This window comes from Diachasma alloeum, unplaced genomic scaffold (genome assembly GCF_001412515.2).
Source record: "Diachasma alloeum isolate Michigan unplaced genomic scaffold, Dall2.0 Dall_scaffold_00344, whole genome shotgun sequence".
Lineage (NCBI taxonomy): Eukaryota > Metazoa > Arthropoda > Insecta > Hymenoptera > Braconidae > Diachasma > Diachasma alloeum.
This window is the reverse complement of record NW_021680483.1, coordinates 222,599-246,011: the sequence shown is the minus strand read 5'-3', so window position 1 is coordinate 246,011 and position 23,413 is coordinate 222,599. Positions and strand designations below refer to the sequence as shown.

Sequence of the window (23,413 nt, the reverse complement as noted above, 5' to 3'; positions counted from 1 at the left end):
TCTCTGACCACCAAGGAGTCTCAGTGGGCTGCCCTTTCGGGATTAGCCTGCAGTTTGTCTCGAAGGAGTCCATGATGGCCTGGTTTAGAGCAATCGAAGCCTCCTCCAGCTGCTTTTTGTTGTTGAATCAGAGGATGATATCCCTAAGATTGTGAGATAGACTTTCTCGGTAATTTCCCCAGTTTGTTCGTCTTAGGTTTCTTACCCATTCCGTTTCTTTTACTGTGTGGATGGACATTCTTATGGTTTGATGATCGGATGCTGAGAGGTCCTTTGAGACCCTCCAGTCTTCAATCATGTCGGCCACTCTATCCGTCCCCAGAGTGATATCTATGACCTCCCTTCGTCTCCGATCTATGAAGGTAGGTTCTGACCCTCTATTAAGGATATTTAGACCGGCCCCCATTATGAATTCCTGGAGACTTTCCCCCCTGCCGTTAATGCCGGTGCTCCCCCATGCTACATGGTGCGAGTTGGCATCACAACCTAGCAGGAGTTCAAGTCCCCTTTCCTTCACATGGTTGCATAGGTCCTTTACTTTTTTCGAAGGCGGTGGTTCAGTCGAGTCATAGGGCATGTAAACTGACCCTACAACCAAGCTCATTTCCTCGCCTTGTCCCAGGCCCAGACTCACTTGTGCCACAGCTAGGTCTCCCTCACTAGCCTGTTGTGACAAAATACGTGACTGTCAGCTTGTTTCCAAAATTCGAACAATAAAACCCGGACTAATTCCAGTGAAACACGACTCGACTCTAATGAGGGCCTTTCCCCAGACTCTCAGACCCTTTTCTTGTGGCCAAAACTCCTTAGATCAGGTTTTCCTCTCGCTCCGTCAGCTCCAGAACATGAGTGCAGTGCCCTGGCTTACCAATTTGTTGTTACCAGGGCTCGTGTTAACCACTTACTTAATCTGGATGGTAGGTATGGGGGGAGGGATTCAGATTACAACCAAGAAGAACTCAACTCCCAAAGCAATTATTCAAGAGCGGCGTATATTCGTCTCAACGGTGAAAGAAAAATAATATGCAAAAGCCAAAATATTCCGTGTATCTCAAAATTACTTGGAAATGCCAAGAAACAACAAAAAAATAATAATGCACTTGAGTTCGTGCTCAAAAGAAACTAATAATTCAAAATAATAAAATCAAAATAAAAACATAATAACAATCTCCGGCCTTTCGGAGTATGAGACTGTTTTCCGAATGCACTGACTCGACCGCTCTTGATGAGATCCAAAAAAAAAAATAGAAATATCAAAACTCTTAATCCTAATAATACAAAACGTTCTCAAAAATGATTATAAATGCCCAACTTCCACCTAAATGGCTCCAGTGAGTCAAACCCTACGCATCAAGCTCTTCTAACCCTGTTACTTTGCCCCTATTCCAAGAGAAATCGGTCGGAAGACTAAATCCGGAATCTCGACTATCAATAATTCAAGGAAATGGAGACCTTTATGAGATTCAGTACTCGAACATTACTAGTGATTCGGCTCGAACCGGGCTCTAGGCACTCGATATAATCCTAACGGATCTCGAGAATCCAGGAATGTGGAGAAACTAATTGAAATCAAACCTCAACATTCGTCAAGAGCTCTACGCCCTGACATAAGGGGGTCACAGGCCCTGTGAGGAAGCTCTGTGTCCTCAAAACCCTTATCTATATCAAATAAACCCAAATTATTCACTCGCCACACACTCTTAAATCCTCGATCCCGTATTGTCTCCGCATATATCGCAAAAATATCCAGAATTAGTCCCCCGACCGATAATATCCACTCTCAAAATCCCTCACAACGGGAATTCCCCAAAATAGTGGAAAGGAGACGCCCGCGTCCCCCAACTCTCTCCCTCTATCAAGCCTTAATCACCCTAATATCACAGTTCCCTTAAGTCGCAGACTAACTTCTCCGGAGAAGGGCAGAAGGCCTGTCGTAGCCCTTCAGAATGACCCCAGAGACCCTAGGAACCTTCAAAAATCCCCTGAGTGCGATGTCAGATCTCGAAAGTACGACAGTTAACCTTGAAATGTCCCCTCCCGGATTATATCAATTCTCCGGAATTCCCAGGTAAAGGGCAAGGCAAAAGGCCTTCAAACCCTCCAAATGTCTCAAAACTAGGAAAATAACCCCACGCGCTCCAGCAATTTCAATGATAATGAATATCGTAACTCACTCACTCGACGCTGGCTTATCTCTCACACGTGGTGTTAACTGCTCGGTGGTCGCTGTGGCTTCGGTGGACGTCTTTTCGCCCCGAAACTCTTCTAATGATTTCTCTCTCGTTCCCTCCGGATGACGTAGTTCCGGCCCGATTCGCACAGTATGTCATCAACAGCCAATGAGCGTGCTCCGTTCGGCTTTGTGGTGCCCTCTCCGGTCATCAAGAGGCGGCAAAATTGCACTCCACTATGGCATCGTGCGCGCGCACTCCTTGTTGCTTTCAAAATTCCCATGAGCCTCTGCTCCTGACATGTCCCGTGCTCTCCTGCCCTCTGATGATGACTATTTGCCTTCACGCCAACTTCAAAATACACCATCTCCGGAGTATTGACAGCTGGTGTCAGTGTCGGATGTTCATCGTGGAGTTTCTGGCACCTGGGGAGTTTCCCAGGCGATGACTGGACCTCTCCATCGAGTTCCAAGGCGTCTGACATGGTCGGTTCCTCTGGATTATCCCTCTGGTGCTCCGGAATACTGCGCTGGGGTGAGAAACGAGCCAGAGTCCATGGAAATGATCCCTAACCTCTACTAGTCCTCTCCCCCAGACTGACATCGCCTCGCGAGGATCATTCCGGTGGTATTTAGGGCCCTTATTTCCCCACACGTCCAATCGAGGACACAATTATCCACATTATCACACTGTGAACAGAAGAAAGAGTCTAGTCCTTTAATAACAATACAAGATCTAANGAATGATCCCTAACTTCTACTAGCCCTCCTCCCCCAGACTGACATCGCCTCCCGAGGATCATTCAGGTGGTATTTAGGGCCCTTATTTCCCCACACGTCCAATCGAGGACACAATTATCCACATTATCACACTGTGAACAGAAGAAAGAGTCTAGTCCTTTAATAACAATACAAGATCTAATTTTTTCCTGAGTGTTTGCGTAATAGATTCTGCCACAACCACTGAGGCCCTTAATGGCTTTGTCCACTATCCATGGTTCTTGAATCAATGCTATGACTGTCTGCATCCCAGCTAATAGCCTGGCTAGAGCAGCCGAGGCTGCTTTGCTGTGATGCAAATTTATCTGTACAATGTGCACCCGGGTTGCAGCCATAATGATGACTACTTTCCTGGTACCTCTATGTACCCTTCTTCTGACTTTCACCACGGTCTTTCGCAAGCAGCTTGACAGTACCTTTATCAATCCCGCAGTGCAGTCTGAAGTTGCAGGCTTTCAGAACGGAGAGTGATCGGTCGTCTATCAGCGCAACGAAGTGGGCACTTTTCGCGTCCGTGCTCTCGCTACCCCGAGCGACAACCCACTCTCTGGCCTGCAGTCCTGCATTCTGTTTCTCAAGGAAGCACAGTGCTTCTTGAGTGGTTAGATCTGGGTCTTCCACGTGTACCACAACCCTGTGCTTCTTGGGAAGCTCCGCGGCTGCGACCACATATACAGTAAGCCCAGCTATTTTGTTTTCGGGGAAAATGCTTTTCAGCCAGTTTCCCGTTTCCTCATCAGTGCAGTACACCATTGCCACACCTTCTCTTTCCCAGACACCGTTGAAGGTGGGTGCTTTCACTCCGTCAGGTAACGCCAGAATGGCCCCCTTCAGAAGTTTCTTTACCTCCGTTACCTCTTCAGTGCCCAGTTTCTGATCCGGATATGACTCCGGCATAACTGCAAACTTGAATGAGCTCGCAGTATTCTGAGCATATGCGCCCTGATCTTGCGTTTTCATTCTCTTTTCTTTCGGTCTGACGGAGGGGCTTGGCGTGGTACGCTCCGATGGAAGGCGTTTTATTGCCTCCCTCACAGCCCCCTCCCCCTTCCCCTCATCGACCTTCGCTGCTGCATCCGCCAAGGTTGCAATTGCCCTCGAGGTTTGATGCAGCTTCGCTCGCTTGCGACGTCTTCTCTCGGCTCCACTCAGTCTGACCCGATTCACATCGGTACCAGACTGGTCAGCCTTGTCAGACTTCGTGTGTTCGCCATCGTTGGCCCCACCCGAAGTTTCTTTTTCAATACTGAGATTTTTTAGATTGGTTTCCATTTTTGGTCCTACGAGTACCGCGGTTAAGCGTTTTCACCTGGTGCATTGCCGCGATTGCCCAGGGCTTGTCTTGTCTCGGGTGGGTTACACCCAGGACTACTCTCAGAGGTCTCCCAGGTTTCTGAGAGGCACCGTTAGCGACACAGCTCCCCTTGTAGCACGCATCCTTAGGTACGGTATGGCCGAGGCCATGGCTTACGCCGCTCATACACATGGGTTGGGTGGGTTCCTCTTAGCGACCGCGGGTGGCGATAGTCCTCAAGACCCCCACCGCCCGCGACCGAGCCCCCTCACTAACGACAAAGTGGGAACCCGGTGGAGGGGAAAACATGAATATAAGAAATCCTGAAAAATTTTATTCGTCCATTAAGGGGACCCCCCCCATTCTCGATTTCAAATTTTGACGATTTTCAATGGGCTGGTAAATGAACATAAATTATTTTTTAGGGTTGTAACTTTGCATACATTTATTTGAAGACATAAAAAAGAAGAAAAAAATTTTACATAATTTTTTTTTTTTTTGTTGTTGTTTTTTGTGATCAAACAAAAGCCCTTCTTTTCGGCGGCGCATGTGATTTCCGCTCACTGGAACATCTGAAACCAAAAATTCCAACGGGATTAGAAAGAGTACATGTTTGGCTCTGGTATGAACTAGGATTATTAATTTCGCACAAAAATTAACAAAATGGCGGACCTTTGAAATTTTTTTTTTGAAAATTGCCTTTTTTTCAGCCACAAATCAAGTTGAAAAGTAAAGAAGATCTTCACCGATTTGATTTATCCTAGTTCATACCAGAGCTATATATGTATAGAATAACGTATTAAAATTTGGAACCGATTGGATTAATAGGTTTTGAGTAACCTCATGCGCCAGTCGTGAAAACACTGTTTCGAGAAAAACACGTTTAAAGTTTTGAGAAGCAAATTCTTGGGTATAAAACCTACCTACGTTCAATCAGCTATGCCATATCCATATAAAATTCCTTCCGTTTCTTCATAGGCTTGATTTTCTTCGGCTCGTTGGTCTCTCCGAGCAATTCTGGCCTCTCTGGAAGCCTCAGTGAGGTCCTCCTCAGCCTGCGTGATGCGCTGCTCATCGCGCGTCCCTTGGAGTTGGGCTGCTGCCCGTCCAATTTTGACTCCCATTGTCTCCAGTATTTTTAAAATTGTGACAAAACCTTCGTTAAATATACATGCCGCTGTTTGGGTAGCAATTTCAACAATTTTTCTACCATTATAGATGTGTTTGGGGGCAAAATTCCAGACATAATTGTTGAACGACTCGTTGTTGTTCTGCGTATTATTTCCCAGACATCGGTGAAGGAGTTCATCTGCTGACAATTTTATGAAGATGGGCTTGATCGTTTGCTGCACGTCATCGTGTAATTCCGGTGGATGTTTATAATCTTGCAATGTCCCAGCGGCTTCAGACTTGCGCCACTTGCACCAAGAGTCAGGTCCAGGAGGGCAATTCATATGCTGCGGATTTTCATCAGTTGAAATTTTATGATAAAATGAAGCCCAAATTTCATTTTTCATATCTTCAATGGAATCGGAATTACGTCTAATCGCTAATCCATAAAAAATAGCCATTTCTTTCATAAGTTTTTCCGTTAGTTGAGCTTTTTTAGGAGGCTGATTTTTACTTCTTTTCGACGGTGCGGCTGGCTCTTTACGCTGCTTTCTTATCTGCGTTATCAATTTTTTGGCTTCTTTCAATTGTCGGTACATTCGCTTCTTGACGTGTAGAACGCATTCTTTCTTTTCAATAATAAAGTCAGGTCCATAAGGTTGCTTGTTCACAACTGAAGTGAATGTTTTTGTATCGCCGTCGCCGATATAATATTTATATCTCACATCGTGTAGATCTTCTGATCGCTCGAACATTTCGTTTATGCCGTCCACTTCAATTTTCCCTGCACTTCCAGAATGGTTGGCGGAACATTTATTTTTATGTTCAGACCAAAATGACTCGTACTCAACAGAGTTCTCTTTACCTTTCCATGGTCTACATACAATACAAAAACTCGACTTTACAACGACGTCTATAATTTTGTTCGTATATTTACCAGCTAACGATACGATGCCTACAAGAGATGAAAAACCTCTTTTGGCCCATGAACCATCACCTGAAACCGCGAGCTCCCTTTCTGGACGACCAGCTGCTTTGTTCTTTTCTTTTTCCTCATTGGTAGCTTTCGTAATTACTTTTCTAAATACAGCACCAACTGCGAAACTGATGTGATTAATAATCTCATAATACGTTCGTTCACTGATGCCTTTGCCTAGATCCATAAGCCCACAGAAAGTGTTCGCTCCTGCTAATCCGACTCCCAGTAATCTCATCACATATACAAACCGCCTGTTTACTTCGTATGCTTTTCCAATTTTGGGACACGATTCAATGACCTTTTCATGAGCACAATTACAAACTATATCCAACTTGAAACCCAAGCCTCTTTCATCTTTCTTGTTGAATTGAATATCACCGTTACACTCTTTGCAGTTTACCATTTGCTGTAATTGCATGAATAGTCAGAACTGCACAATACAATAACTAAAATTAGGATCGACACTTGGTTGAAAATTAGATGCTTTAGAAAGTTTTTCAGCGGATGTGCTCGCATAACTTTGGTCAAGCTCACTCGTATGCCTATTTCCAGAGAACCTCCGTTTACGACTTACACTGGGCCTAGTGGTACCCTGTTTACCATGTTTCCTTTCCATTTTCTACAGCGTATTTTTGAATATGCTACTGTTGCAAGAGACGCAGTGAGACTGAGCATGCCAACGTATTCTATATCCCTGTCCTGCTTGTCTAAATCTTATATCTCACGTAGCTGTGTATTCTCTTTCCTACTCTTTATTTCGGTAAGTAGGGGGGGACTAGAAGCAGATGTTTCAGGCAGGTAGTCACAAAATATGCCGAAGGGGAACCCATGAAGGGACAGGGGCACCAATGAGAGCTAGGTACCTGCGAGGTGGCCCATGCGTGCGGGCTCTCGCCGTCGCCTGACGCTTCCACCATAAATCGGCTATATCTTCAAGAGTTTTTGAAATTTTCACTTGAAATTTTAAAGGAACATTCTTGAATAGTTATAGGTTCGAATTAAATTTAAAAAAAAATCGATTTTTTGAAACCGAGAATGGGGGGGGTCCCCTTAAAATATATATATTAGAGTCAATTGTAACGAATATGTGAGGATGTTCGTTAGGAACACAATTACGACCTTATGAACAACCAACTCCCGCGGCATAATCCGGTAAATCGTGGGTAAAAATTCGAGTGAGAGAGAGAGCTTTTTGATATTTCCCACTCCGGTGGAAATTTGTAGATTTTTAAAGTTTTCCCACTCCGGTAAATGTTTTTGGATTTTGGGAGGCACCAAGAGCCTTGGATAATCGACTGAGCGATCAGCTGTTCAGGGAAGAGTTAAAAAAAATTGAGTAATGTTTATTGCATTTAGTTTAGAGTTTATTATATGGTATTTATTGTATTTAGTTTAGCGTATGATGTTAAAATTCGATTAAGTATGAGACTTAGTGGGTTAGGGCATTCAAATATTCCCCCACTCTGGGTGCTCCCCCCGAGGATCACACCTCGGCTGGCAAAACATCTCAGCCAATCAAAGTTTCCCTCGATTGGTGAGGAATTATAAGGGCAGCGTGTCACGGCACTGGCCCACGAATTTAGTTCCGCTTCGACCAGCGGAACTAATTCTAAATTGTTTGCCGCGTATGACATACTGTGTGTTCCTTAGGATTAACAGTGCCCTTTGGGATTACTTTGTGTGCATTTTGAAGTATTTTTGGGGTTACGAGGAGTTCACAGTGGTGAAGAAGAAGGGTCGCGTAACCAAGAAGCTCCCAAAGGTGAGTTTTTCTTGGTTTTCGGTGGTTTATCCGAGCCATTGCGCATGGCGTCGATTTTCCACTCATGGTGGTTTTCCTCACGTTGGCCTTCAGCCACGTGCAGTGGCCTTCAATCCGATTAAACGGCTGTTGAGTCAGTTATTGGCGGTTTTTGTTATACATTTTCCTTTTGAGATGTCGATTGTCCCCGGATTCTTACATGTGGGTTTTTGGTCGATTTTCATCGACTTATTTCCCTTCTAGAAAGGTTGGCGTCGTAATTGTCGTCCGGTTCTCCCCAGCGGCATCGTAGGGCCTCTTTTTATTAATTATTTGAAGCTCTAAGGAAAAATTGGGGTTTATTTCATTTTTCTCGGTCGAAATCGTGAGATTTTTCGATTTAGACCTTCGTTTCTGTCTTGCTTCCGTAGCAGAGAGTCTTCCCTCTCCCTCTACGGAAAATTCGCGTAGAGTGGCTCGAGCATTCCCCATGAATGCTTCCCCCTCACGGCACCCCGCTAACATCGATCCGTGCCTACAAACTGCGGTTCTGGCTTCACGCGAGCGGTCCCTCGTTTAAAAATTCCCTCCGGGTATTAATCAACCTGGAGTGGCTCCCAACGATCCAAAATTGATCATTTTGGTATCATGGGCTTTTCCAAACTTTCCCGAGCAATTTGACTCTGGGTTTTTCGGAGTTTACTGGTTTTCCGCCACGGCGAGTCTAGTTTTATCGAATTTTCATTTTCCGCAGTACGTTTTCCGCAGTACGTATATCGCTGGTTTTATCTCCTCTCTCTCATTCTCACGGGTATTTGCGTACCTTTCCCCCAGTTCTCGGAATTCTCGAGCATTTCGGAATTAGTTAATATTTTCGTATTTTCGTTATTGTCCTCGTGTTTTCAATAACACCTGAGGGATTGGATCACTTTAGCCTTATAAGCGAAGCGATCGTAATTATATAATTTTTTTAATATTATTTCAGATCGGATTTATTAGTTTTTCTTTGGTTCGGTTAGAAGGGCGATGATTGTTACAGAAAAATTTCATTTTTTTTTGGAAATTATGTAAAAGCATGTAAATAATTTATTTTGGGAAAATTTCAATAGTGAAACAAGTAAGGACAATGTCGATCTCTTTCTTTTTTTGTAGTTTTAACCACTCAATAACCCGTTTCCACCTGAAATCTACCCCTCTCTCCACAACCTAGCACACTGAGCGATCCGAGGACCGTTACCTTTCCCCCAAAATCTAGTTCTCTTCGTTTTTGGTTTGTCGGTTAAGAATTTTCTGAGTGTTTGGACTCAAAATTCGTGCACTTCCGGTTTGATAATTCCGGCTAAAAATTATCTGGCACCCGTCATTAGTTTTATTTTGAGTTAACTAGCTTCAGGGGAAGAAGGGCGAAGGTAATAGGCATTTTTACCCCCCATGCAAAAAAGTCACGTTACAAAATTTTGTTTGATGTCTCTATTTCTAACGCTAATAATTTCTTGTTCCTTCATAGTTGATTAATGAAAAATATTACATAAAAAACACACGCGGTATATTTTATATCTCCCATCTCAACCCTTGTATCTACATGCGGAAAAACATTCTTAATAAATGTTTTTTACGATTGTTCAATTTTGAATTATTTATTTCGATCTTATTTATAATTTACAATCGCTGAAAAACATGAAAAAACATGAAGCACAAGGAGAACAAAGATTCCTCCTTGAACTTGTTCCTGTGTACCGACGAGTTACCGGCACAGCCAGCTCGCTCAGAGGCCAAAATCGACCGTAGCGCCATCCCTCCCATGGAGTGATAATTATTTAAGCTTGGGGTCGCCTGCCCCTGAAGAACTGTGCCTCTACTTTAGTCAGTCCTATTTGGTGTGAACTTCGAAAAAAAGTCTGATACGAAATAATCTCATTCATGAATAAATGAATACGATATTCGTATCTGCATCAATATGTATTGAAAAAAATAGTGACATTAATGCATAGGTCATAAGTGATTTTCATAATGAAAGTAACGTCAGTTCATGTGTAATTAGTACCATTTGGTTTTTAATGATAAATTCTCATCGGGTGGTAGTGGAGGGGGTGGCTCTAACCGCCACAAAAAATTATAAAAAAAAGGAAGTAAAAAATTCATCCATTAGAAAAAAAGTTAAGATCAACTTTGAGTCGTAATTCCGTGAAAATTCTCAGCAGGACGAAAAAATTTAAAAAAAAACATTGTTTTTCATTTAGTTAAAGATTTTTTTTCACTTCATATTTTCAAACGGCTCTGGGGGACAAATGGTACGAAATAGGGGTGAAGTGGTCAAGAACTTTTTTGTAGACTTTTGCGCACTACAATTTTGTTTATTATATTTTATATCGTATCTCGAGTACTTTTCGAGTTATTTCGGAAAAACTCTTTTTAAGGGGAATTTTCAGATTTTTCCACCTCACCCCGGAGGGTGAGTACCCTAGATAACCTAAAATTTTGATCAGTGCTCGGTAATTGATTGTCATGCCAAAATGCAGTCCGGCAGCTAAAAACATGTAATTCGGACTTTCCTTCACTGGACTAAATAGACGTATCCACATCAGAGTGAATCAGAGGCTAAAAATTGAATATTTTTCAACCCCACACCGTCTGCAAAACCCGTCCACAGCTAATTTTTATGAAAAAATTCGGATACACAAAAACAAACTTCATTTATAATATTAAAAAAATTCAACATTTTTTTCCTCATTTATCCATTTTCTCGTGCAATCGATATCGACTTCTAAATTTTCACAACAATTTGTTTCTCACCCCTCGTGACCGGTCGTTCAACAATGCACAATCATGAAAATATCGAATATGATCAAATGAATTACCAATTCAATGTTTTTTATTATTTTTAGTAATCAATTATCGACACGCGCCTAGTATTTCACACTTGCCCGCCAACGTCAAGTGGAGACATTAGGCTAACGTTAATGGAAACGTGAAGCTAACGATAGCTTAACGTGATGCCACTGTGGACATATGGCGAAACTTGCACAATGAACAGGAATGAAAAGGTACCCTAATAGTTTAGTAGTAAGCGATAAGTTTTTCTTTTTCGTAAATTATTCCATCACATCATCCTAGCTAATGGTTATGAGGACGGTGAATATAGTGAAAAACTAATCTACTTTTCTGTGTGAATCCCATAATTATACTCTTTTATATACAAATATTATATTCCTACTCATACGTCTATGTTATACTCATGGTTTGAACAGGTCCAAGCGATGTTCCGTCACTATAAATGGCTGAAAATACCTATAATCCACTGGACACTGTCTACCCCTAGAGTCCTAACTATGGAGTTCATCGAAGGAGGACAAGTGAATGACCTAGATTACGTGTATCAGAACAATATTAATCCATATGAGATTAGTGAGAAATTAGGAAGACTCTACAGCCACATGATCTTCATCACTGGTTTCGTACACTCTGATCCTCATCCCGGAAACATTCTCGTGAAGAAGAATCAGATGAATGAAGCAGAGATAGTCCTCCTGGATCATGGTCTTTATGCTGAGCTGTCCAATGAGTTCAGGTGGGCGTATTCCAAATTATGGATGGCAATCCTTAATAAGGATAAGGAGGGGATGAAGAGGTATTGTGCCGATTTAGGAGTCGGCGATCTCTATGGGCTGCTGGCCTGTATGGTTTCTGGGAGGACCTGGGATACCATCATGGCTGGGGTGGAGAAGACGAAGTACAGTAAGAATGAAAAGGAGATGTTCCAGAATGAGGTACCCAATCTATTACCACAGATCAGTGAAGTTTTAGAGAGGGTCAATAGGCAGATGTTGCTGATTCTCAAGACTAATGACTTGATTCGGAGCATTGAGCACACACTTGGGACTTCGCAGAGGATGTCGGCGTATATGGAGATGTCCAGGTGTTGCGTTCATGCTATTTATGATGAGAAAATGAGAGATGTCGGACATAGACTACGAGTTTTAATGCGGAAACAGTGGAGTCTATGGAAGTTGTTCATGTATTATGCCTGGCTAGGTGTTATTAATTTTGATCTAAGGAGGAGTATTGCGTCGTTGTTCAATAGAAACTTCTTTTCATTTTAGAAGCAGTTGGTTAAGGATTTTTTTTCATGGGGGGGAGGACATTGGTGGAAACTGGTTGGTGAACAACTCGATTGAACGATTTTTCATACATTATGGTTGTATCGAAACGTAGGATCAAGATTAAATCCAATCGACTTCGCCCCGTATTTCAACTTGAACCATTTTGTGTTCATTTCAAAAAGGTTTTTTGGATCACAGATTTGATGCCATTTGGTCCTTTTTTTTTTGTTATCTCCGCCGAGATTCAAACCATCATTTCACACATGCTCCGCAGGCGGAGAAATTTTAGTAGGCTAGGGTAGGAGGAAGTTTTCATTAGGTTCGGGCTGGAGAAGAAGAAATGCTAATATTAATGCAGGCGGTTGGAAAAATAATTAAGCTGTAACTATTTTCTTCTTTAACTTTTCAATCATTCATTTACAAGTTTGTTGAGAACATTTCATCTCAGATACGGAAGGAAGGAAAAAAATTATATCGACACGTTTTCCCATCTGCCCGTCAGAAAGTTTTTATTTCATTCAGTCAATTCTCAAAAATCATTATTTTTTAATACAGTTTTCAGGAAAATAAAATAACTGATCAGAAAACAGACTTCGTCGTAGTAATACTATTTATATGTAGACGTTTTATATAAAAATACAGGTTGATATGCATTGAGTTTGATACATATTTTCCACTTTTTGATGTATCTAATCATGTATCCAAAGTCGCTCGATGGGTCTCTCCGTTAAACAGAAATATTTCATTTTCACATTTTCTTTTGAGAAAAAACTAAGATGGCTTTATTTTCACGTCGGAAGATTTTGTTGAAGCAAATTTCGAAATCCACGGAGAAATAGACGTTCTTCGATAAGTATCTTTGTACTAGAGAGATTGAGGGTTACAAAAAAAGTCTTGATGAAAATTGCAAAATTTCTCAGAATTTTTATGTATTTGGGATGAAGCACATTTTTTTATTTTGGAAAATATTTCCGAATTCGCGAGGAATTTTGAGGCAGACATTCTGTTGCATCTTGAATGTCTTTATAAAAAAAAACAATCCTTCTGAAACTGTCCCATGGCGAAAGGAATCGCCTGATACATACCACTCGTGCTTCATGATCGATTGGTCAATGAAGGCAAAAGGTGACTCAAAAAGTTGAACAGCTTCACGTATCGAATGCCAGTGTCCACGTGCTTGGCTGTACCCAGTCTCTATTCTTGTCACAAATTTGATCGAAGAGTAATTGCACCATTCTTCGCAAGCATAGATTGGTTAATGTCGCACGATCACTTAAGGATTAACGAAACGGATTGTAAATCTTAGAAAAATGTGACACATATTTATATTGGTAATAAATGGAATTCGTACATTTCGCATCGTTATTATATTGATTTCCCGAGTTCCACAGCCAAACATAAGCAAGCAATTGAAAACGTAATATTTCAATTAATTTTTCCGCTTGAATTTGCAATTGATAGAATATTGGTAAATTGATACAATACCCACCACTATTGATTTGAACTAAAATTATAATTTCTGGTAATGTACATTCCTACTAATTGTTGATTTATGAATAATAATAGAGCAATTCCACGTCAAATCCGACACGAAAAAATGTCATGTTTCCGGTCGTCCTGCCGATATTTTTTGAGAATGAATACATGAGACAAAGCTCCCATAAATTTTTTAGAGCGATTCGATTTTTTTCTGCTAGTTATGGTTTTTTAAGAAATTTCACTTTTTCCATTTGAATTTTGATTATTTGCGAAAAAGGTGAAATAACTGAATTTAATCATTAGGAATCGAATTTTCGTTTTCACACATTGCAAGTTAATTGGAAAAGCTTCAAAATGAGCGCAATTGAACTCAATTTATTCAATTATTAGAGCCGTTATGGCAAAATCAAAATTTTTTGTCAATCTGCAATTACACCACTACAAAACGGCGAAAAGTGGAGTGCCATGAGACAAAGCAAAGGGTTAAGAATCCTGACTTATTTGATAATTGATGAATTTACGGCGGATTGCATTTTCTAATCGTTTTGGAATTGTGAAAGTGTTGGTCTTTGACTTTTTCAATGTTGTCGCCGTACATAAAACATTGAAACAATTTGTGAAGACAATTTTTTCCTCAACAGGGAATTCATATGAAGACGCAGGCCGACATGGCAACATCAAAATGGCTTCGAATGACGTGAAACTCAAGCCTCTATCGACTATCATTTCCACACTCAGAAAAAAATTATTTTTGCCAAGTATCCATTTATTTAAGAGAAGTATTAATTCTTTAAAATAACGTATTAGGTTTCAATTATGACAATTATATTGCTCTAGAAGATGATCATGTCAGATATGACCATCAGTGAATTCCCTCAATAATTATCAATGTTATATACGAAAATTTTATTATTTTATTAAACTTCAACGTTGCATTGAAAGGGAGCAAAACGTTGAGTTAGCCATCGTCCACCGGATGACGTGACTGATAAGGATGAGCGTATGCGCATTCTTATACTCACACCATCTAAATCGGCTCACCCATTTGCACGTGTGCTCTAGGATGCTGACCTAAGCATCTCCTACGGGCGCTTCGCGACACGGGAACACCGGATTTGCATTCAGTCACCGTTAACTAACAGCGGAAAATCATAACTTTTGGCTCCTGCGTTATTCCTTTTCACTACCTCGAAGCCGAGCTCGTTACCCCTTAGTCTTGGGATTGCAAACCGATCGGTAAACTGTGTGGAGTGATCACAAGTGATTTTCGCAGTAAAATTAACTCATACGCGACAAATACGCCCACCTTCGTAGTCGCGGGATAGAGCGTGTCATACATTTGTGTCACTGATTGGACTCAAACTTTAAATTAGATCAATCAAAATTACTATAGTGAATAAAAGCAGTGATCGAACTAAACAAAGTGACTTCTACTAAATCTTCTCGTCTTCATACACATTTGAAAAGGACAATCTCTGGATCACGGATATCAGTGCACTTTCATCCGACGGCTCGCGTTCCGTCATTCAAGCTTACAACTAATTACCGCAAGGATCTAAATAAGGGTGAGCTCGAAATTATCATTAGTAGTTCCAAAATAATATCATCGACTACTCAGCAAAATTATCGAAAATAGTAGAAGCTCTCACGCGGCGTATCGAGTCGTTTAACGTTAAAATCCTCTACGGTATTAAGGCCAATTCCTTAAGCAAAGTCCGAAGGATAACAACTTATAATAATCACAGTATTCAGTCAAGGGATTGAAAAACTTGTTATACTTGTCAATTGTATCTACAACTATCATTGGGTCAAATAAATTAAACACAGGGGAACCCATAGTTTTCCGTTCATTTATTCTATATATCTAAAGACCCTCATTTGCTAATCGCGACATAGCGTAACGTCACGACGCAGGGGATGTGCCTAGCACTTCAAGGTAGGTATCCATAAGGAAATTATTCTCGAACGCAAGGATTTGTTAGCCGCGCGAGAATAATTTTAATTTAATTTGCGGATATAACCGACCTCCGTCTGTTTATATCATCAACATTAAAAAATTCATCGAAATTCGTCCTTGTGAAAAATGAGAAATTTAGGAAAAATTAATAATCATTGGAGGAGTTCCAAATATTCCTCCTACTCCTCCAGGCCATTTTATGGTTCTCAGCGATTTTACTCTCCAATTCAATTAAAAGCACAAATCTTCACTATTTGCCAACGTTTCGAGCGGTATATCCACTCCTCATCAGGGCAATCTATTCATATTTAACTACAAATTTTTTTTTTAAAAGTCTTATTACCATATCTCCATATAGATACAATTTACCGGTTTTCATTCACAGAATCTAAATCACCAAGTATTTATTAGGTATACAAATAAGTTTTAGGATACTTTGCAAAGAATTTAAAAGTCATTTTCGAAAAAAAGTAAACTACATTTATTCATCAAAATAATCTCCATCATTTTGAATGACCTTCAGCCATCTGTTAGGTAAATCACCGATGCCTTTCGCAAAGAAAGTTTCATCTTGCGAGGCGAGGAAATTATCGACCCATTTTTGCACTTCTTCAAATGTTTTGAATCGCACATCAGTCAATTCGTTTTGCATCTTCCGAAACAAGTGAGAATCAGTTGGAGCTAAGTTTAGTGAATACCCCGGGTGTGGCACAACTTCCCATCCAAGAGCCATCAACGTATCTTTGACCGGTTTACCCACACGAGGCCTGACGTTGTCATGCAGCAATGTTACTGGACGTTTTCCTTTGCCACTAAATGGACATTTTTATTCAATTTCTTGGTTCAATCTTATTAATTGTTGACGATAGCGATCGTCAGTAACTGTCTCGCCAGACTTCAGAAGTTCATAATGCAGTACACCTTTCATATCCCACCATATACACAGCATGATCTTCTTACCGTGAATCTTCTTACCGCTTCGGTGTCGATGTCGTCGGCTCGCCGGGGTTAACGCAATGATATTTGCATTTTAGATTATCAAAATAAATCCACTTTCCATGGCCGGTCACAATTTTCTCCAAAAAAGACTTTCTATGTTGCTTATTGTAAAGATTCAGACATATGTCAAGTTGGCTATCTTTATTTTCTTGAGTCAACTTGAGTCAAAGTGTGGCACCCACTTTGTTCCTTTTCGAATCTTTCCCATTGCATTTAAGCGATAGGAAACGGTCTGTTGAGTTACTCCAAGCTGTTTTGCAAGTTGTTTTTCCGTCTGGCAAGAGTTGTCATCCAGCAACGCTTGCAATTCCTGGTCATTCACCCTTACAGGGGCCCCGGTACGTTCACGGTCACTAACATCGAAATCACCTTCTTTAAATCGCTTATGCGAATACTCACATGTACTTTTAGATACAATGTTGTCCCCAAGAACAGAACAAATCGATTGACATGCTTTCCTAACAGTTTTTCCTTGATGGAATTCATAGCGAATGCAGTATCTAATAAATAGCTTATCGGTCTGCATGTTTTATTCACAGAATTTAAGGTTCTGTTTATGACTCCCTTATGTTTCGATACTACATAACAAACCCCACCATATCATATGTATGCGGTAACTTTGAATTACTTTCATGACACGGAATGGAAGTGTCCTAAAACTTATTTGTACACCTAATAATAACTCAAGGATGCCTTGCACATTATCCACCTCAACCAAAACACTAAATTATTCAAAAAAATTTCTAAAACCCCATTTAAATGGCAGAATCACAATAGAATCTGACCACCATCCTAATCTGGAAATTGTGGGGATAAATGAGTGATACGGAGTATAACGTGTAAGGCACGTCTGCCGAGTACGGTATATTTAACACGACTAACTATACAATAATATTCGGCTAAGCCAGAGGATCTGTGGTGTGTCTGTATGTGTGTAGATGTGACTGTAGAGTGTGTGAATATATTTGAGCAACTGGACATCATTTCCATTTCCAACACTTCCCCTCCATGGCGGACAGTTGCATATGTATTATTTTGTCAGTTTGCAATTGCATTTAACAATTAATAAGGATTTCAGCAGTCATTCTATCCAATGTACATAAATTCATGAATTGATAAGTATCAAATTAATATCATTGAGATTTGTCTGGGTTCAAAATTGTCTCTTTTTATAGTTCTTATAAAAATCGGATTTCATGTCACTATAACTGCTTCAACGTATGATGAAATAAGAATCAATTTCCTCAATGTATATATTGTATGTGTATATAAGAAACTGGACGTCGTTGTTAATCCAACGAACTTCCCCTCGACGATGATCAGTTCCATATGCGTGCTAACACACACACATAGCAGCACCGGCTCTATGATTGTCCTTTAATTTTGTTTTTCTGGCAGCCTGACTTTGCCCTCGGTATAATTTTTTTTTTTCGACGTCTTCAAAACTCGTCTTGATCGCATCCGCACGGTTCCCCAGTGTTACTGTCACTCTGCTTCCCCTCAGTGGTGATCCTCTAGTTGTTTTCGATACATTCACAGATACTCGATGCTACTCAAGTCAATACTAATGTCTTTTGTTATGATTTTGGTATAGGTGTAGTAGACATCCAAGAATGTCACATTTAAGTTTGAATTCGGTGTTTGTTACTGTTGAGGATTAAATTCGGTGGGTACACAATCACTGAATCTCTGACGATAGGCACAATTTCCACTCAACGACGGTTCCAGGGTATTTTAAAGATGTTCACGGCCTTGGTTTTGTTTTTCTGTTCCAATCATTTATCGTTTCGTTGTCCGTTTGAATTCTTCCCCGTTGCTTGTCCTAATCCTATTGCATGCAAACGGTTGGAATAAATTGCCAGGGTGGCAGGTGCCTATGTCCCAAACCGGCTGATGCTCCAACCCACTGCACAACCCATGCATCACATAGAACATCCTAAGTCCATTTTGTTTCAAATCGTTCTTGCATGCGCATGGCCTGTTTTGACCGAGAACGATATGAGACGTCCATCAATGCGCTATCAATCTCGTGTCCCAATACCGGGCGGTGATCGAGCCATTCAGGACGATACACCACGCAGACTTTGTAGTTTTACGTGATTCTGCACCAAAACCTTTACTCTTGATAGTTTCACCTGATTTCGCAGACCTTACGACATCCGTAACTTCCTGAACCGATGATCCTCTGAGTCCACAGCGTATCAGTAACAGATGAACAGTTAACTCTTTAACTTTATTCACTCACGGTCAAACTCATATATATCAAAGCGCCCACGGACTGGGCCCATAACCTGTTGGGATAAATGAGTGATACGGAGTATAACGTGTAAGGCACGTTTGCCGAGTACGGTATATTTAACACAACTAACTATACAATAATATTCGGCTAAGCCAGAGGATCTGTGGTGTGTCTGTATGTGTGTAGATGTGACTGTAGAGTGCGTGTATACTATATTTGAGCAACTGGACATCATTTCCATTCCCAACACAAATCACAACCAGTCAAATATTGCACCTGTTTAAAGTCATACATCCAAGTTTCGAATCACATAATGCAACTCACCAGTGTCTGAAATATAATAATAATCCTCCCATTCTTCTTCTTTACTTACAACATTTTAAAAATCATTTTCTTGTTATTTCGCTTAAAAATACTATAGTCAAATTGAATCCCACATGACAACCACAACACAACAGACCAAACGTACGGGCTAGTACTACTAAGGGCCGGTTTACAATCCATTTATGAACTCACTCATGAAAACCCCAATTGTGATCATTGTGTCATTTCAAAAATAATACAAATTAGTCATCATTCATTTATTGTCAAACCTAATCAACTGATCATATATTGTACCCAATTTTGGAGGAATTTTGAAGGAGTTCGTCCAAAGTCATATGTAACGTGATCGTCCTCTAGAGCAACGTGATAGTCATAATTGAAACTCAATCAGGCTTATCTGGGAATGACTCGACTGGGGAAATACGTTACTGAAAAAATAAATACTTCTCTCAAGTAGGACAGGGTGGGGCAAAATGGAACGCGGGGCAAATTGAAACGGGGAGCCAAGTGGAACGGTAGTGAATTTTGGTTTCCAAAAACTATAGGACCTTTTTGTTTTGCTTCCCAATCAAAGCTTTGTAATTGTGAATTTTTTTTCGAATTCTTAATTTTGGGTATAAAAATGGTTAGGAATGTCATGAAACGTGAACAAATGATATTTTTGAAGAATGTCTGTATATATGTAGGTACGTGTGTAGTCATGTGTGTTCGTATGACCCGAACTGTCCCCATAACTCGCAATTGATTAAGGCTAAGATGCTGAGACTCAAATCTGTGCTAAATTACAGCTCGATTGGTTGGGCGATTCCTGAGATATAGCGATTCCTTAGTAGACAAGTAAGGCGGGTCCTGGGGCAAGGTTCTAGCGGAGACCTGGCCAAAGGGCCTCCACGAGGGGGCTGGGTGGGTGAGAGGGTTAATTAATTCGCGGGTCGCGGTTTGATTCGCGGTTCTTGATTCGCGGTTTGATTCGTGGTTTCATTCGCGGTTATATTCGCGGGTCAATCAATTTATTCACGGTGTTGGGCCAAAGGACCCCCACGAGAAGACCGGGTGGGTGAAAGGGTTAATTAATCCGCGCTGATTAATTAATTAATTATTGATTGATTTAATTATTGATTAATTACTGAATTAATTATTTAATTATTAAATTCATTATCAGGTTCTAACGCAATGGTCTAGCAGACCTGGCCAGAGGGCCCCCGTGAGGGGGGCGGGTGGGTGGAAGGGTTAATTTATCCGCGCCAATTAATTGGTTAATTGATCAAGTAATTAATCAATTATAATATTAATTAGCAGATTCTGGGGCAAAGATCTAACGGATACCTGGCCACCAGGTCCATACGAGGGGAGGGTGAGAGGGTTGATTAATTCGCGGATCTCAGTTTAATTCGTTGTTTGATTCACGGGTTATTTCGCATGGTGGTTATTCGCAAGGTGGTGGGTGAAAGGGTTAATAATTCGCAGTTTGATTCGCGGGTTAATCAATTAATTCGCGCTCTGGGCTCTATCAACGACATAGTCAATCCACCCTTCATTCCGNGGGGGGGGGGGTGGGAGAAAGGGTTAATTAATTCGCAGTTCACGGTGTAATTAGTGCTTTTGATTGAACAGATCTATTCATCACACATCAGATTCCGCCCTTGAGATATTTCTAGACGTGTCACATCCGGTGACCACATGGCATTTTTTAAACATACACGAACTTGAGATTTCCGGTACCTTGATGCTTACTACCCTACTTCATGAAAAACCGTTATTTGTAATGTGTCATTATTTATTTAAAAAATTGATGGCTGCAGATGTGGGGTGTTTATGTATACAGGGTGTTTCGCAACCCAGCTTTTTCCGTCGAGGGTATTGAAGAGGGTGTTTTTTGAAGTCGAAAGTTCCTCTTCCACTTTTGGATCCGAGCTTTTTTTTTGGTCTGACTTTTTTTTCCTGGATTGAACTGCTGAATTTAGGCGCGAGTATTCATTTTTTACAATTATACTTTTTTTTTCTTTTTCTTTCTTGTTTTTTGAGAGGCATTACACGCTATTTCAATAAAAAAAATATTTTTTCTTAGATTTTGCTATAAATTGAGTATGTTGTAAGACGGCCCCTAAGATATTCCAAAATGCGAAGAAACGAAAAAAAATTTTTTTTTTCAAAAGTTATTCAAAATGCAAAGTTGAAGGCGTCACTGGACGACAAATTTTCTATAATATCTTGACTCGAAAAATATTGGTTATATCGAAAAAATTATATAGTCCTTTCTTATTGGCGAAATTGAGTTTCCAAGTTTACAGCGAATGTGAGTTTTCAATGGATTTGAGACTAGAAAGTTCTCAAGTGTCCTGGAAAAGCGGGTCAACAATCACTAGTCCAAATCGGGATCTAGCGTGTACTCTCCTAGACCGTGGAGAGGTGCAAGGAACTTCTTTCGGACTATGCGGTGACCCAGTGAACTTACACTTCTCGATGATTTGCCTCGGGTCTAGCCTCAAGGTGGTCAAGCGGTGTACTCATAGGAAGTTCACCTCTCTCGAACTCTCTCGAAGGTTCTACTGACCTTGAAGTCCTCGATTCCTCCGTAGATCTCCTGAGATCCCTTGATTTTCAGCTTCAAAATTCACATACAGTGAGGGGACGGGGTTGAGGGACGATTCTGAGCCCAAATCATGTGTCCAAAAGGAGGCGAGTATTTTTTTTCCCTTTTTAATCTCAGTTCGCACGTTTTGAGGTAAATGTAACATTTGCAAGGGGGTTGAAGCTACCCCCTCACCTCCGGGGAGGTTAAAATTTTTACACAATGAGAGGAGGGGGTTCAAAAATGAATTCGAGCTCAAATCATATGTCCACAAGAGAGGTGAGTATTTTTTTCAATTTTTTGTTCTCACTCCGCATGGATTGAGGTAAAGGAAACATTTGTGAGGGGGTGAAAGCCACCCCCATACGAATCGGGGAGGTTCAAATCTTCACACAGTAAAAGGAGGGGGTTGAGAAATGAGTCCGAGCCCAAATCAAGGGTCCAAAAGTGAGTATTTTTTTTCGCTTTTTCCTCTCAGTTGGCGTCAGTACAAGTGAGTGCATGCGAACATCCACAGTCTGATGGAACACCCCTGATTCCGGATTTCGTCGATTGGTCCATCTATCGCGGTACCTTCGCGGAGCCTCTGCTACAGTACACTAGAATTCCCTATAAATTAGATTCATATGAACGTGTGCATTCACTCTGTAATGCTTCATTCTTCATTTTACGCCAAATGCTGATAAATATCAAACATAGATAACGTTCCCTTATAAAATGAAAATATTTACCTATTATTTCTCGATTCTTAGTGGAAGAACCTTCTTATATCTTGAATGTTGACATTGAAGGGAAATGAGAGACGATGTGAATAACACGAATGAGTCAAACAAAATTCTATGTTATTGTGTATTTTTATCGTCTCTCGTCCTCCGTTTATGTCAACATTGGGATTCCTAGAAGTGCCTTCAGTGATAAATCACGAAAATAAGAGGTAAATTTTGTGTTTTGGGGAGGGAGAGTCAGTCGTTTTCGTCAGTCGTGTTCGATTCTTTGCCGGAGTCAGATGTGAAGTGAAAATTATGGTGAATTTCACAGCGAACGAATACGCTGATATGCACCTTATTTATGGTGCATGCCGATGTGCTGCAGTCGAGTCAGCGCGAGCGTATGGCATTACATAACCGAATCGACAACACCCGAATCCACAAGTGTTCCGGGATGTGGACTCTCCCATGCGAGAGAATGTGGTTGTGCCACCAGGTCACGGTGGGGGACGTCAACTTCGGCTTGACGTCGAGGAAGCAGTCTTGGCGTGTGTGGAGGAAGACCCGACGACAAGCTGTCGGAAGGTGGCAGCAGAATTGGGCTGCCCGAAATCCATAATAGTAGATGTATAGGGCCGGTTCTGGATCAACGTTTCTGGGGCGAGCGCTGGAGACTTGTGGAAGAGGGCCCCGCAAGTGGGTGGTGGGGTGGGATTAATTAATTCGCGGTTTAAGTCGCGGTTTTGATTCGCGGTTTTAATTCGCGGTTTTAATTCGCAGATTTTACATTTCGTCGATTCTGGGTGCAAGAAGTATGGGAGAAGCCCCCGCGAGTGGGTGGTGGGATTAATCAAGTCACGGCTTTAATTCACGGTTTTCAGCCCCGATTTTAATTCGCGGTTTTCAGTCCCGATTTTGATCCACGGTTTTAATTCGCGCTTTGGTGGGATTAATTAATTCGC

The 23,413-nt window shown here is 41.0% G+C and overlaps 1 protein-coding gene across 1 annotated transcript in view; it reads left to right on the top strand.

The window, feature by feature from the left end:
* Positions 1–13,533, top strand: part of LOC107040835 (uncharacterized aarF domain-containing protein kinase 1) — a 132,579-nt gene extending 119,046 nt beyond the window's left edge. Inside the window, exon 2 of the mRNA XM_015261098.2 lies at positions 11,323–13,533. Coding sequence (XP_015116584.1) covers positions 11,323–12,174 — 852 coding nt within the window. The 3' untranslated portion in view covers positions 12,175–13,533. The remainder of the gene's footprint in view (positions 1–11,322) is intronic.
* Positions 13,534–23,413: the final 9,880 nt, after the last annotated feature.